This window comes from Hemiscyllium ocellatum, chromosome 14, assembly GCF_020745735.1.
Source record: "Hemiscyllium ocellatum isolate sHemOce1 chromosome 14, sHemOce1.pat.X.cur, whole genome shotgun sequence".
Classification (NCBI taxonomy): domain Eukaryota; kingdom Metazoa; phylum Chordata; class Chondrichthyes; order Orectolobiformes; family Hemiscylliidae; genus Hemiscyllium; species Hemiscyllium ocellatum.
This window is the reverse complement of record NC_083414.1, coordinates 14,080,875-14,095,870: the sequence shown is the minus strand read 5'-3', so window position 1 is coordinate 14,095,870 and position 14,996 is coordinate 14,080,875. Positions and strand designations below refer to the sequence as shown.

Sequence of the window (14,996 nt, the reverse complement as noted above, 5' to 3'; positions counted from 1 at the left end):
GTGGGTAAGCACCAGGCCTTTATGCTCTTTTGTGTTTGAATGTCGAACCTCTCAGTGAGGCACATGTGGTACAGTTTACAGGGTAAAGCAAATCAGATGGATGTTTTTAGATTTTGCCATTTAACTGTGCTCTGTGCAGAGTTTGGAAGTTTCTGTCCAGTTCAGTCCTCCATAACCTCACCATTTTTACCCAAAATCCAACCCAGTATTAATTTCTCTGAATTTGCTTTGTCCCCTTAGGTGCGGACTGGCTTCGATGGAATGGGGGGAAGAACGAAGTTTATCGAACCTGTATCCTTTGCTGGATTTTCAAGTTGTTTGTGTGAGTGAAATGAAATAGATGGGCAGAGATGGGGCATCTGATGAATGATGGAGCTCAGCACACTTTGTGCTCGAGGGGACATAGAGACCGAAACTTGGCTCCCGGTTGGCCACAAAATTGCAAACCATCTCGTCAGTCAGACAGTAAAGTGGGAGGGTGGAATCAGTGGCGGGGAGACAGAATATGTGGGAACCAGGGCTCCCCTAAGTATGGATATTGAGCAAATAGTTTGTCATCACAGGCAGAGGGGGTGAGACAGATGGTAGGGAAATGGGGAAAAATCTGAGTTGATAAATTAAAATATTTTTCAATTCATTATCAACCACTACGTTTGTTTGTGTTTCTAGTCAGGAACTTTTAATCCAGAAAACTTCATTCTCCTGGTGGACAAGTCGTATGTGTTATTTCAACAATACCAAGAAGGAAATAATAGCTTTATAAAATATTGCATTTTTGTTTTAAAAAATTGCTTTTCTTTAACACTCCTTCAGACCAAAATGACTGAAATTCGACCACTGCCATTAAAGGCAAAGAGGAAGAAGGTGTCTCGGACAGCTGTCAAGCCCTCTATTTGCAAGCAGCACAAGTTGGAGGATTTCCTGATTTGATTCGGGAACATTAGGGATCCATCTTGACCTTGAACTGAATGCCAGGTCTGCAGTAGCATGTTAATGTTGACACCAGTGTCTGAAACCATACTAGAAAAATGCAGCTGGCCTGCACTAACTGACAGACAAGCTAAGTATACTACAGGGTTGTTTAAGTCAATAGTCCCAAGGTTAAAAAGCCCTGTTATTCTTCACAATGTTTGAACCATTTCAGCTCCAGACAGCCTACTGTTGTTACTCTAATCCCTGAGAGCATTAACTTATTGGCATTCCGAAAAGGAGAAATCATTATGATGTTAAATAAAACTCCTACTCAACAAAAGGTGACACTGTAAGCAGTCGAAGAACTTTGATTGAAATCAGATCTCGTATTATGAATATTGACAGATATTGCTTTGGCTTTACCTCATGCTTGTGAGGTATTTGTACTGGAGAATACACCTTATTCACCCAGCATCAAACACCCTCGGTCAAGTATAGCATGGGTTAGGTGAAGAGTATATCTGTGCTGTGTCAGGCGACCATTATTTGTTTGTACAGGTGTGACATTTTCCTGTTTGCTTGAGTGGGCCCCTCCCTGAATGACAGTGCCAAATTGGAATGGCTTTAAAGTAGGAATTTATGAGGTTGTAACTTTTGAAACTATCCAAACTTATATTGAAGCAACTTATTGCAAGAAATATTTCTGAGCCAGTCCCAGCCCATTTCATGTTGAATTGACGTTGTTAGCAGTGACTTACATTCTGAAAGTCTGGTTGGATTTGAAGTTAATCGAGTCCCAGGGTTTAGCTCATGGTTACCTAGTGAAGGGCTTCCTATGTTTGTTTCTGGATCATCTGAATCCCTGGGCTGAGTTAACCTACCTATTTGAGTCACACATGGAACAGCCTGTTGACAATAATATGCCACTGATTCCTCAATACAAATGTCTGTTCAACATCGGGTGCAGTAGTGTCTGGACTCTTCAGATTCCTGTCACTGGCTATTAGGTTTCAGTATCATTTTGAACAAAATTTTTTTTTATATATTTGCGATGTTTTCACAGTTTTGAAATAGTAGGCTAACTTTGTACACATCAGTGTACAATTTGGTGGCTCATGTCACAGCAATCACCATAAGACTCCTGGCTAGTGGAAGAGTTTGAATTGTTTGTCATTTTGATGTTACAAACACACAGCAAAAGTAGTCAGTTCATGTAACTTACTGAGGTATCTAACATCTCCACCTGTCTATGGGTCATTGCCATTTACCTGTAAGCTCTCACTTCTCTGTACTGTAGTTGACACTTAATGTACGTACTGATTTAGCGGTCGTTTCTCAAAACCTATAGTAACGTGAAATGACTTCTGTAGAGGCTACCTGTTATACTGTAGTAATGATCCATTTTTGTTTCTATTTTCTTTCAATATGACAACCGATGGCATTGAGGAAACTGGCTGGGGCAGGTTCCTAAGCATGACCTGATGGTGCACACAGATACTGAACAAACATTTCTAGAGAAAGCCAACAGCACAAAGGCAGGCTCAATTCTTCTTGGAGCTTGTATGTTCATTCATCCCTTTGCATTGTCAGGCTCAGTCATTTGTTTTTCAGTCAATCTTTGCTTATGCAAGTGCTGAACTTTCACTGTAACATGTAACCATTATTCTTAAGGTGATAATTCAGGATGACTGCTTCCTCACTGTGCCAAAAAAGCAGTGTCCATCAAACTATACACAAACAATTGTCTCAAATGGAGAGAAAATGCCTTTGGTCCTTTGCGGACTGTGGCTAATTCCCCTTACCGTTTTTAACTTTTGATTGAGGATGCCTTTGATGATTTCAAAAGAATGGTCCTTGTTGATGAGACTACCTCTTTAAAAATCGTAGGCAGTAAGTGCATCTAATAAGGTTAAAATCTTCCAGTTGTTGTCATCTTAGGATAATATTAAATATTTTTAAAGCCCTTCATAAATATAGCACTTATTCAAAAACCAATTAATGAAAAATGAGAAGGTTAACTCCTATGAACCATGAATTGCTTCCTAAATCTTTTATTAATACTGTAATTGGAAATCAAAGGTAATTTATCCTTTATATTGGAAAAGTAATCAGGGTTTTTAGTTGAAACTGTCTTTTATTCTGTAATTATTGCTTGATTTAGATGAGATTTTCCATTTGGGTTTTATTTTGTGTCCTTATCAAAATGGGATGCAGTTTTAAAAACAACTTTTTACTTCTGCGTGGGATGTCTCTGACTATCCAGCTGGTTCTCTCCATTTCAATTTGGTGAAAGAGACAGATACCAGTGGAACTTGTTATTAAATGTCAAAAATGCTGTCTGGTCTTTCATCACTACATTAGAAGCACGAGAAATCACAGAAAGCAGCCTCTTGGCCCATCATGCCTGAATTTCCTGATTCTAGCCAGCGGTAAAATAAATTAAAGATGTCGTCCATCAAAATCCTTTCAGTTCCATATCTCCTGACATTTTTTTAAAAATCTTATCAATGAGCACATCAACAATTTAATCCTCTAATCCTGAACTACTTTAGCCAGGAAGGCTGACTTTGATCAAGATTTCTTCAGATTGAGTTTAAATGGGCTCTGGTACAAAGATTTCAAATTAGCCCATTGGAATTACTGAAAACAGATTTGACAGTCCGTAAAGAAATTATTAATATTTAGTATCTACTGCTGTTACCCAGTGAGCCTTGGCAGTGAATCGATTTTATTTGAGTGAAACATCCCTACATTGTGTTTTGGATCTGAAATATGCTTGGCTTCGGTCTAGTAGTTAGTGAATTTGAAATTGACAGTAATTATAGATTGAATTTGATGGCACAAGCTTTGTTTCCTCTCTGTTAGTGATGTTTGTTTTGAGATTAGACGAATTCTCTGGTATGATTTGTATTGGGTGTTTGTCTCCAGCCCTTTATCTGAAACTCTTTCTCAGAAGAATTTTACAATCTATTTTACCTGGTCCTGAATTCCTATTGCTTGACGTTAAAAGTAAATGAACCAAGAAATCTGGTTACAGCTGCATGAGAAATGTGTTTGCAAACATAGACCATTAACACAACATGTGAATCATTGTCAAAAGTATCAAACATGATTTTTGTATATTTAGTAACTTGTGCAGAAGCAGAACCCGGGCATTTTTACCAATATCCTTTGCACATAGCAGCCTGTGCCAAATACTCAAAAACCAAGTGAAAATCTTTTGATGAAATGAGTTTATTATTTAAACAGGATTTCCAGACCTGATTGACTAAATGACTGACTTCTGTGTGATGAGTTAAAGAACTGACCACCTTGAACTGATTGCAGCCATTTTGCTATCCAGTCCACTGTTTGAGCTCAGATGACAATTAGCATAGCCTTCCGCCACTATTAAATTAACTCTTTGACATACTTGTACTTCCACTAATTCCTTAACAGTTCTAAATAGTTTTGTGGTGATTTTTTGTGGTTCATTACAATGATGAATCTGGTTTTGTGTACAATTGCTAGTTAAAAAAGCTGAAGGTTTATGTCTTGGGCATCAATGTATTGGATTATTTATGTATGTTTATTGTACAGTACCTGACTCTATTAAATATTTTGACTCAATTGTGTTCATTCTTGTTGTCTCTTCAATAAGCAGTTGGAGCATTCAGACTATTAACATAAGAACTAGGGGCAGGAGTAAACAATTCAGTTCCTCAAGTCTGCTCCACCATTTGACAGACTCATGGCTGGTCACAAGTTGGTTCCAATTCCACTTTCCTACCCACCCTCCATAACGCTTCAACCAACTGCTAATTAAAAATCTATCTTACTCCTTAAATTTACTCAATGTCCCAGCATTCAACACACTCTAGGGTAGTGAATTCCATAGATTTGCAACACGTTCAGAGAAGTAATTTATTTTCAAATCAGCTACCCCTTATCCTAAAACTATGACCTTGTCTTCCAGATCGCTCCACATGAGGAAACATCTTTCCTATTTTGTCAATCCCTTTGAGCATCTTATACACCTCAATTAGATCCCTCATTTCCAGAGAGTATAGACCTAAATTACTCAATCTCTCTTCATAAGTCAAGACTTGCATCTCAGAAATCAATCTAGTGGACCTCCTCTGAACTGCCACAAATATAACTACATCCCTCTTCAAGGGGACTGAAAATTTCACTCAATACTCTGGGTTCAAACTCACTAACGCCTTGTACAGTGGTAGCAACACTTTCCTATGTGCATACTCCTTTTCTTAGGCAATAAGTGCCAAAATTCCATTTGTTTCCCTCCTTACCTGCTATAACCTACACAATTGCTGTGCTCAATGTTCAGTGAGGAACTGGGAAGGTCAAATCTAATAGAGCTTATCAGATCAAGGCAAATGAGTTCAAACTGAAAAAGAAATTGAAAATGCTGGAGAAAGTCAACAGATTCAGCAGCAACTTGGAGAGAGAAAAACAGAGTTAAAAGGCTAATGTGACTCTTCAGAACTGAAAGGGGTTGGGAAATGGTGTTTTAATGCTGTTGACAGGAAGAGAAAGTGGAAAGGATGATGAGGGTGCCTAGATCAAAAGACAAAGGGAGCGCTAGTGATGGTAGCAATCGAGATATAAATGGGTGAGGAAAGGAGGTTATGGGTCCATCGGCTGAAAGCAAATCCAACAAGAGACAAATAAGACATGCCACAATGGAGTTGTAGTCGTAATGGAAGATAGTGCTCACAATCTGAATTCAAAATCGATAAATTCAACATTGAGTCCTAGAAGCTGCAAGGTGCCTTAGTGGAAAATGAGATGCTGTTCCTCTAGCTTGCATTAAAAAAAACTGACCCGGTCAATAGACTTGCATTAAATAGTCCTTTAAACACAGAAAACCTTAGCAATGCACTTCTCAGGAGTCTTACCAAACAAAATTTGACACTGAGCCATACAAGGTGATTGTTAGCATGCATTTTAAAGGATGATATGGAGGTAGAGAGACTGAGAGAGAAATTTCCAGAACTGAAAGCTGAAGGCATAGCCAGTAATGGAAAGGTTAAAATCAGCTAGAATTAGCGTGCAGATATTTTTTAGTTATGTGGAGATTTGAAAGAATTGGAGGGATGAGGCTCTGGAGAGATTTGAAAACAAGGATAAACTACAACACTTAAATGGTTCCTGTCATGCCATAATACCATGGGTTTTTTTTTGTTTTTAAAGAAGTCATTTGCCTTGTCTCACAACTTTTTTAAGCTGCATTCTGACCTCTTGTGCATCTCCAATTAGCTGCCTGAGGAAGGAGAGGGGCTCCGAAAACTTGCAGCTTCAACCGAACCTATTGGACTATAACCTATTGGACTATAACCTGGTGTTGTGTGATTTTTGACTTTGTCCACCCCAGTCCAACACTAGCACTTCCACATCATCATCAATTCTGGCTGCTCAGCTCCACACACTCTGAATTGCCTTTCCTAACCTCACCATACAAATACAAATCTTTTTTGAAGATCCTCCTTTGAAACTATCTCTAAGCGTTTGTTCATCTGTCTGATATGTCACCCTATGTGACTCAAATTTTCAAAATTATTAAAGGTCCTGAGAAGTGTCTGTATTTTTTAGGATAAAGCTAAAAATCACACAACACCAGGTTATAGTCCAACAGCTTTATTTGGAAGTACAAGCTTTCAGAGCGCTGCTCCTTCAGGTAACTGAAGGAATATCGTTCTGAAAGCTAGTACTTTCAAATAAACCTGTTGGACTATGATTTGGAGGTGCTGGTGTTGGACTGGGGTGTACAAAGTTAATAATCACACAACAGGTTTAATTGGAAGCACACTAGCTTTCGGAGCGACGCTCCTTCACCTGATGAAGGAACGTTGCTCCAAAAACTAGTGTGCTTCCAATTAGACCTGTTGGACTATATAATCTGGTGTTGTGAGATTTTTAACTTTGTCCACCCCAGTTCAACACCGGCTCCTCCACACCATGTTTTTAGGATGTTTTATAAATGGAGACATTTGCATGTTAGGTCTATGCAAATGTTAATCTGTAATCAGACACTCCCAGACCATACACAACCTCATCCCCTCAGGGGATCTCCCACCACAGCTTCCACCCTCATAGTTCGGGAATCCCACACCGCCCGATTCTACCTCCTACCCAAGATCCACAAGCCTGACTACCCCGGCCAACCCATTATCTCAGCATGCTCCTGCCCCACCAAACTCATCTCCACCTACCTTGATACTATCCTATCCCCCCGTCCAGAAACTCCCCACAGATATCCGGGACACCACCCATGCCTCCACCTCCTCCAAGACTTCCTTTTCCCTGGCCCCCAACGCCTATCTTCACCATGGACATCCAGTCCCTCTACACCTCCATCTGCCATGACCAGGGCCTCCAAGCCCCCCATTTCTTCCTCTCCCGACGTCTCCAATACCCTTCCACTGACACACTAATTCATGTAGCTGAACTGGTCCTCACCCTCAACAATTTCTCCTTCAAATCCTCCCACTTCCTTCAAACAATAGGGGTAGCCATGGGAACCCGCATGGACCCCAGCTATGCCTATCTCTTTGTCGGCTACTTGGGACAGTCTATCTTCTGTAGTTACACGGGCACCACTGCCCACATCTTCCTCTGCTACATCGATAACTGCATCGGCACCGCCTCGTTCTCCCACGAGGAGGTTGAATAATTCATCAACTTCACCAATACCTTTCACCCCAACCTTAAATTCACCTGGAGCATCTCTGACACCTCCCTCCCCTTCCTGGTCCACACCAGCTCCATTAACGGTGACCAACTCAACACTGACATTTTCTACAAACCCACTGACTCCCACAGCTATCTGGATTACACTTAATCCCACCCTGCCTCCTGCAAAAATGCTATCCCTTGTTAACAATTCCTCTGCCACCACCGCATCTGCTCCCAGGAGGACCAGTTCCACCACTGAACACACCAGATGGCCTCTCTTCTTTGAAGATTACAACTTCCCTTCCCACGTGGTTGATGGTGCCCTCCAGCGCATCTCATCCACTTCCTGCACCACTGCCCTCGAACCACACTCCTTCAACCGCAACAAGGACAGAGCCTCCCTGGTCCTCACCTTCCACCCCACCAACCTCCGCATCATCTTCTGCCGTTTCTGCCACCTACAAACGGACCCCACCACCAGGGATATATTTCCCTCCTCACCACTATCCGCAAAAACTGTTCCCTCCACGACTACCTCAGCAGGTCCACATGCCCTAACAAACTACTGTTCTTCCCTTCCCCCCAAGGCACCTTCCCCTGCCACCGCAGGAATTGCAAAACCTGCACCCACACCTCCCCCCTCACCTCCATCCAAGGCCCCAAAGGAGCCTTTCACATCCATCAAAGTTTCACCTGCAGTTCCATGTTATTTATTGTATCCATTGCTCCCGTTGCAGTCTCCTCCACATTGGGGAGACAGGCTGCCTACTTGCAGAGCGCTTTAGAGAACATCTCCGGGGCACCTGCACCAACCAATCCCACCGCCCCATGGCTGAACATTTCAACTCCCTCTCCCACTCTGCCGAGGATATGCAGGTCCTGGGCCCCCTCCATCACCACTCCCTTATCACCCGACGCCTGGAGGAAGAACGCCTCATCATCTGCCTTGGGACCTTCCAACCCCAGGGCATCAATGTGGACTTCACCAGTTTCCTTATTTCCCCTCCCCCACCCCACCTTACCCCAGTTCCAACCTTCCAGCTCAGCATCGTCCTCATGACCTGTCCCATCTGTCAATCTTCCTTCCCATCTATCCACTCCACCCTTCTATCCGACCTATCACCTTTACCCCCCACCTTCATCCCCTATTGCACTCTAAGCTTCCTTCACCACCCCCAGCCTCACCCCCTTTCCATTTATCTCTCCACCCAGAGGCTCCCAGTCTCATTCCTGATGAAGGGCTTTTGCCTGAAACTCGATTTTCCTGCTCCTCAGATGCTGCCTGACCTGCTGTGCTTTTCCAGCAACACACTAATGTTGACTTTGATCTCCAGCATCTGTAGTACTCACCTTCGCCAGCCTATCTATATGTGAAGCATATGTATGTATCTGAATCCCTAAGTCTCCCTGTCCTGCAACACTACTCAAGCACTTACTTGTAACTCTATAAATCCTGCCCCCATTTGTTTTACTGAAATGCAGTACCTTTTATTTACCAAATCAAACTATCTACCTCTCCTCAGCCCATTCACCCAATTGATCAAGATCTCATTGTAATCTTAGATAATCATCTTCAATGTCCACTATAAGACCAATCTTGGATGTCACCCATCTATTGGGACATATGAATATCTATATCAAGGGTGTCTAAGTGTACTACCAGCTAATAAACTGATAAAGCCAAAGGGATCCTGGAGTCAGTGCAGATATTAAAACTCAACCACCGTTAGTTCTGCAGAGCTGCAGCTGTGGGAAGGAACTCATTGAGAAAAGCCAAACAGTCGACAGGGAGACAGATCAATGGCAGTCGATTTGCATATCTCTGTCGTGTGGACATTGGCGCAGCTCACAAAGCAGAAAGTTAACAAAACCGTCAGGAACTTCATTTCAGGGACAACAGCAGCTGGGCTCGACTTTTCCTATCTGGCTTTAAAATAAACACAGGGTGAAAGCATTCCCATTTGATCCAGAACCCTCTGCTATATGTTTCAAATAAGTTTAAATGCAAAATTATTTGGAATCTAAGATTTCAATTTCACTTTCACTTTCGGTTTCCTCCCCCTGTCTCAAAGTTTTCAAATAAATTGGATTTTGGTCTCTTATCGTAAGCTCCACCTCTTAAAGCGGCAATGATATCTTCATAATAACAAGAACTGCAGGCGATGGAAATCACAAGCAAAAACAGAAATGTCTGGAGAAACTCAGCCGGTGTGACAGCCTCTGTGGAAAGAAATGATTTCTCCAGTTTCCTCATTTCCCCTCCCCCCACCTTGTCTCAGTAGGTTCCCTCAACTCAGCACCGCCCTCCTAACCTGCAATCCTCTTCCTGACCTCTCCGCCCCCACCCCACTCCGGCCTATCACCCTCACCTTGACCTCCTTCCACCTATCCCACCTCCATCGCCCCTCCCCCTAGTCCCTCCTCCCTACCTTTTATCTTAGCCTGCTTGGCTCTCTCTCTCTCTTATTCCTGATGAAGGGCTTATGCTCGAAACGTCGAATTCTCTATTCCTGAGATGCTGCCTGGCCTGCTGTGCTTTGACCAGCAACACATTTGCAGCTGTGATCTCCAGCATCTGCAGACCTCATTTTTTACTTGCATCTGTGGAAAGAAAGCAGAGTAAACAATCCGAGTCTAGTGACCCTTCTTCTGTAAATTCTGGGTCATATGATCCCGCTCCCCAGCTATATGATGAAGGAGCAGTGCTAGGAAAGCTAGTACTTCCAAGTAAACCTGTTGGACTATAACCTGGTGTTGTGTGATTTTTAACTTTGTCCACCCCAGTCCAACACCGGCTCCTCCACATCACTTCTTTAGAAAACAACTTGTGTTGCAAGTCATTTAATCCCTTTGATTTTTTCTGCACAGTGACTTAAAACATGAATAAAACTGCAACAGCCACTAGCCTGCAAACAGCACAAAATAAACACATTGCACAATTGAAACATACCAGTTAAAATCTGTCTGTGCTACAAACAGTCCAGCATTGTTGTCGATATTTTTAATTAACTTGCTCAGATGCATTAACGTACATCTGGGTGTCGGTTTGCTCGCTGAGCTAGAAGGTTCGTTTCCAGATGTTTCATCACCCTACTAGGTAACAGCTTCAGTGGGCCTCCACTGTTGATAATTCCTACTTTCTATTTATAGCTATCTATCTATGTACAGCAAGGGAGACTCAAATTCAGACTTTCTGGCTCAGTGATCAGGACACCTTGCACCACAAGAACCTCTTGTTAGGACATAAGGTAGGGAAATGAAATTAATATAGAATATCAGCATATTGACTGGTAGGGCCAGTTGAAAGGGTTATGTAGCCTACCCCTGCTGCTTTTTTTTTAATGTTCTTAACCCCGTTGGTAGGAATTTATTTTGGATTTCTAGCTTTCTGGGTATTAAAGTGAAAGTCTTTTTTTATTGTGGGAGCTATGAGTACTGCTAATTAAAGCACCATTTATTGGTTGTCCCTAATTGCCCAGGGGGCATTTAATAGTCAACCGCATTGCTGTGGTTCTGGAGTCACATGTACAGCAGACCAGGTAAGGATGGCAATTTCCATCCCTAAAGGACATCAGATGGGTTTTTCCAGCAATTGACAAGTCATCATTAGATTGCGAATTCACAGATTTTATTGATTTCAAATGCCATTCACTGTCGTAGTGGGATTTGAACCCAGCATCTCACATCTCACAAACATCTTTACGTATGTTATTGGTAAATGTGAAAGAGATTTTCCACCTTCCAAGGTCGACAAGTGGGAATGAGGCTAATGGGCAGGTACCCAGATGATATCATTTGGTAGTTGTCAGATCATAATGAGAATTCATTGATTTCATGAATCATGAAGCATGGACATGGCCTCCATTTAATGTTTCAACCACAAAGACAATAATCCAACAATGCATGAACTAGAAAATCAGCCGAGCTTGTGCTCTTCACCGGATTGTCCCTCAGGCCCCTTTTAAATCTTTCCCCTATCACCTTTAAACCTATGCCCTCTAGTTCTGGACTCCCCAGCTTAGAGAAAAGACCTTGTCTATTTACCCTATCCATGCCCCTCATGCTTTTGTAAACCTCTATAAGGTCACCCCTCAGCCTCTACCTCATAGACCCTCCCCCCTGCTTTTGTGGGGAATAATCTGTTTCAAACCAGCCAGTTCCTGTTCTCATACATCCCACTCTAGTCCAGTGTGAACCAGGCCACTGTCAAGAGTCGACTGTGTTGCCCTTTTAAAGAGGTAAGAAGGTGGCCGGAAGTTTTGTTTTCTTCCTCTTGTGATTGCTCTGCTGTTTCAAGTCGAGCCGGTGTCATTGAATGAGAGCGGAGCAAGACATTGTATCGCCCTCAGAAGAGGAGCAACTTACTCAAGTGACAGAGCAAGCCAAGGTATGTTAGCGTTCGGTGTATGTTGGTGCAACCCCTAATGTCTGTCCTGTAGTCAAACGTTGTGCTACAGTGCCGTAAGCAACTGCTGGGGATGGCAAGCTGGGGTTATGTGAGGCTGCACTGAAGCTGACTATAAAATCAACCAGCTGACCAAAGGTGTATTTTTGAGATTTCAAATTTGGAACCATAATTTCGGCTCGAATGTTTTTTAGGAATTAAATTTCTTCCTAATAGACTGAGACAGATATTCCCGAACGTAAAACAGAGGCGGTTCGTTGTTGTAGGAGCGAGTGACCTTTTTATTTTATAAAGAGAAATTGTCAATTGAAATTTGGTTGATTAGTCTCTTTCCCCCCACCCCCAATAAAACAACAGTTTTATTTACAAAGAGGGGAAGTATTGAGCTGAAATAGTCGCTCCAGTTAAAGTGATTGTTTTGTGAGAGAGAGGGAGACCAGTCACTCTTTTCAGTTCTTAGTATACTGAATCAGTATTGAACTTCCGTGGATTAATTAGAAGTGAAATAATCGAGCCATTTGCAGATGTCTTCAATTTAGTTATCGAATGAAATTGGCAAATGGTTTCTCTTCCCTAGTCCCATTCCCCAGGATTGAGCATCCTGATGGAAAGTTACACTGGGAGTTGCTGGCTAACTGTGATATGTTGTAACAGAATTGTTGCAAAACTGAAAGAGGCCATTCAACCCTTTCTCAGAAGGAAAGCGAAACAAAGTGTACAGGAGATTTTTCGGGGTTTTTTGTTGTTGTTGTCAACTTGCATCGGAATCCTGTACGTTCATCTGTATTGGATCTTCAAATATTAATTGTGTTGAAATGTTGCGTGTAGTGCTAGGAATACCGATTTGTAACTGCTCTCCGTGCTGTTCACAATATAGTGGTCAACTCTGGTTGGATGCATCTGAATCATTGAATGGTTACTCATCAGAAATAGGCCGTTCAGCCCTTAGGATCTCTGACAGCTCTCTGTGCTATACCCGAAACTTTGACTTCTCCACTTCCTGATGCTGTCTGGCTTGCTGTGTTCTTCCAACCACCTGCTTGTTTGCCTTGGATTCCAGCATCTGAAGTTTATTTGTCTCTGTAGGATCGAGATAGCTGGTTCCTTTCCTGCAGCCCTGGTAACATCCTCTCAGGATTACTGTGAAATTGCCTTTTGAAAACCATGGTTGAATTCTCCTCATTCCCCTAGACAGTATGTTTCTGATCCTTGCAGCCTTTTTAAAAAGAAAAGTCGTTCTTTATTTTGACAAAACAGCTGGCTGGGTTATATTCGAAGATTTGTATTCACCTAGCACTTACACCAACCCCCTCCCCCCCACCCCCCATCCCCACCCCAGCACAATCAAAAGCACTGTGATCTTTCATGATCCCAGACCACAACACCAAATTTATGTTATGATCTGATGAGGAACTATAACTTTTTTTAAAGTTGACAAAGTTTCAGATCCCAGAGAATAATTCTATAAGATTCTATGATTCTAAACAAACTTCATTATACAACACTATGCACATAAAAAAAATTATACTCTAACATCCAGAATTAATGGGAGGCAAATAAGGGTAACAAATTATGATTGTTCACCCCCACAGAGTACATCAAATAGCAGAAGCGATCAAGACACATCCAACAGATTTCTCAAGTATCCCCCCCCCAACACAAAGCTTAATGACACAATGGATCATCAAATTTCTTTTTAAAAATCACAAGTGATTTCAATTCCTTACTTTGACAATCTGGTCTGGAAACTGGCTTAAAAGCAGTTCCATCATGAACAGTCTTGCTGACTGATTATGTTTTGGTTGTCCACCTTCCTTTGAAGGGTCTGTACTAATCTGGATCACAAACAGCAATCCAGCACAGCATTTGCTCACAGGCACAGATCCAGCTTTTCACCAACGCCTAGCTTCACCAGCTAGCACTGCCCGTGTGTATCCTCTGTCATTTTAATTCTCTGTTCTTCCTCCAAATTTAACCACTCTTTCCCCAGCCTCCTAAATGGTTCTACTGAAGATCAAGGAATCTCACATTCTTGTTTTATAGCCTTCTGAAGAGGAGGTGGAGATAAATAATGTCAGATCATGATCGCTGTCCCATTGCTTTGGACAGCAAGGTGGTAATTCTGATTTCTGTTTACACCTCTTCATTTTCCTTTTGGCTTGACTATTACCAAATTATTTTGCCTCATGCCTTTATCTCTTTCGTTATTTCCTCCTAGCAACCTGTTGCTCCCCTTTTGTGCTTTCCTCACTACCCTGTACTTACTTAAAACCTGTTATTTCTCAAAACTTCTCCGGTCTGATTAAAGGTCATGGCCTGAAACATTGGCTGTCTTTCTCTCTGCACAACAACGTCTAGAAGACCTGCTGTGTATTTTCAGCATTTTCAGTTTTAATTTCAGATTTTAAGCATTTGCAAGATTTTACCTTCAGTTTAAAAGCAAGATAACCCAGCGATAAGTAAAACCATGGGACTTCCCAAGTTCATCTTTTTATCCATTGAGCCTCTCACTCCTGCACATTGTTATGTCAGTGAATGCAACTTTCCTCCTTCCTTTCATCAGAAAGTTGAGATCAGTTAAGTTTCACATTTGGTAGAATCTACCTTTTATTTTCCTCAGACCTACAGACCATGGATCCAGATGAAAGTTCCACAGAGATTGATGAAGGCCTCTACTCCAGGCAACTGTAAGTATATTTGGAAGTATAACAAATTGCTGTGGTCGAAAGAAACTCACTGACCGAAAGGAGAGGGTGGATAGAGGTGAGGAAGATGAGTCAAATAAACAGAGAAGACTGATCTCATGAGTGTTGTTACTTTATAACTGTTTGATGTCACCAATAGATTCCAGTTAGGACAAGCAGTTTTTAGTGACTAAATAAGTTATTTTCTGGCCTGTTACCTGTAGGATTCTGAAACAACTGCCTCACAGCGCCTGAGACCCGGGTTCAATTCCCGACTCAGGCGACTGACTGTGTGGAGTTTGCACGTTCTCCCCGTGTCT

At 42.0% G+C, this 14,996-nt stretch overlaps 2 protein-coding genes across 3 annotated transcripts in view; both read left to right on the top strand.

Annotated features, from left to right (window-relative positions):
* traip (TRAF-interacting protein) overlaps positions 1 to 2,937 on the top strand; it is a 41,352-nt gene extending 38,415 nt beyond the window's left edge. For both annotated transcript variants that reach the window (XM_060835089.1, XM_060835090.1), the window contains exons 15-16: positions 241 to 291; positions 814 to 2,937. In XM_060835089.1, coding sequence (XP_060691072.1) covers positions 241 to 291; positions 814 to 930 — 168 coding nt within the window. In that variant the 3' untranslated portion in view covers positions 931 to 2,937. The remainder of the gene's footprint in view (positions 1 to 240; positions 292 to 813) is intronic.
* Positions 2,938 to 11,878: 8,941 nt separating this feature from the next.
* Positions 11,879 to 14,996, top strand: part of uba1 (ubiquitin-like modifier activating enzyme 1) — a 290,553-nt gene continuing 287,435 nt past the window's right edge. Inside the window, exons 1-2 of the mRNA XM_060835388.1 lie at positions 11,879 to 11,974; positions 14,613 to 14,679. Of these exons, the coding sequence (XP_060691371.1) occupies positions 14,624 to 14,679 (56 nt within the window). The 5' untranslated portion in view covers positions 11,879 to 11,974; positions 14,613 to 14,623. The remainder of the gene's footprint in view (positions 11,975 to 14,612; positions 14,680 to 14,996) is intronic.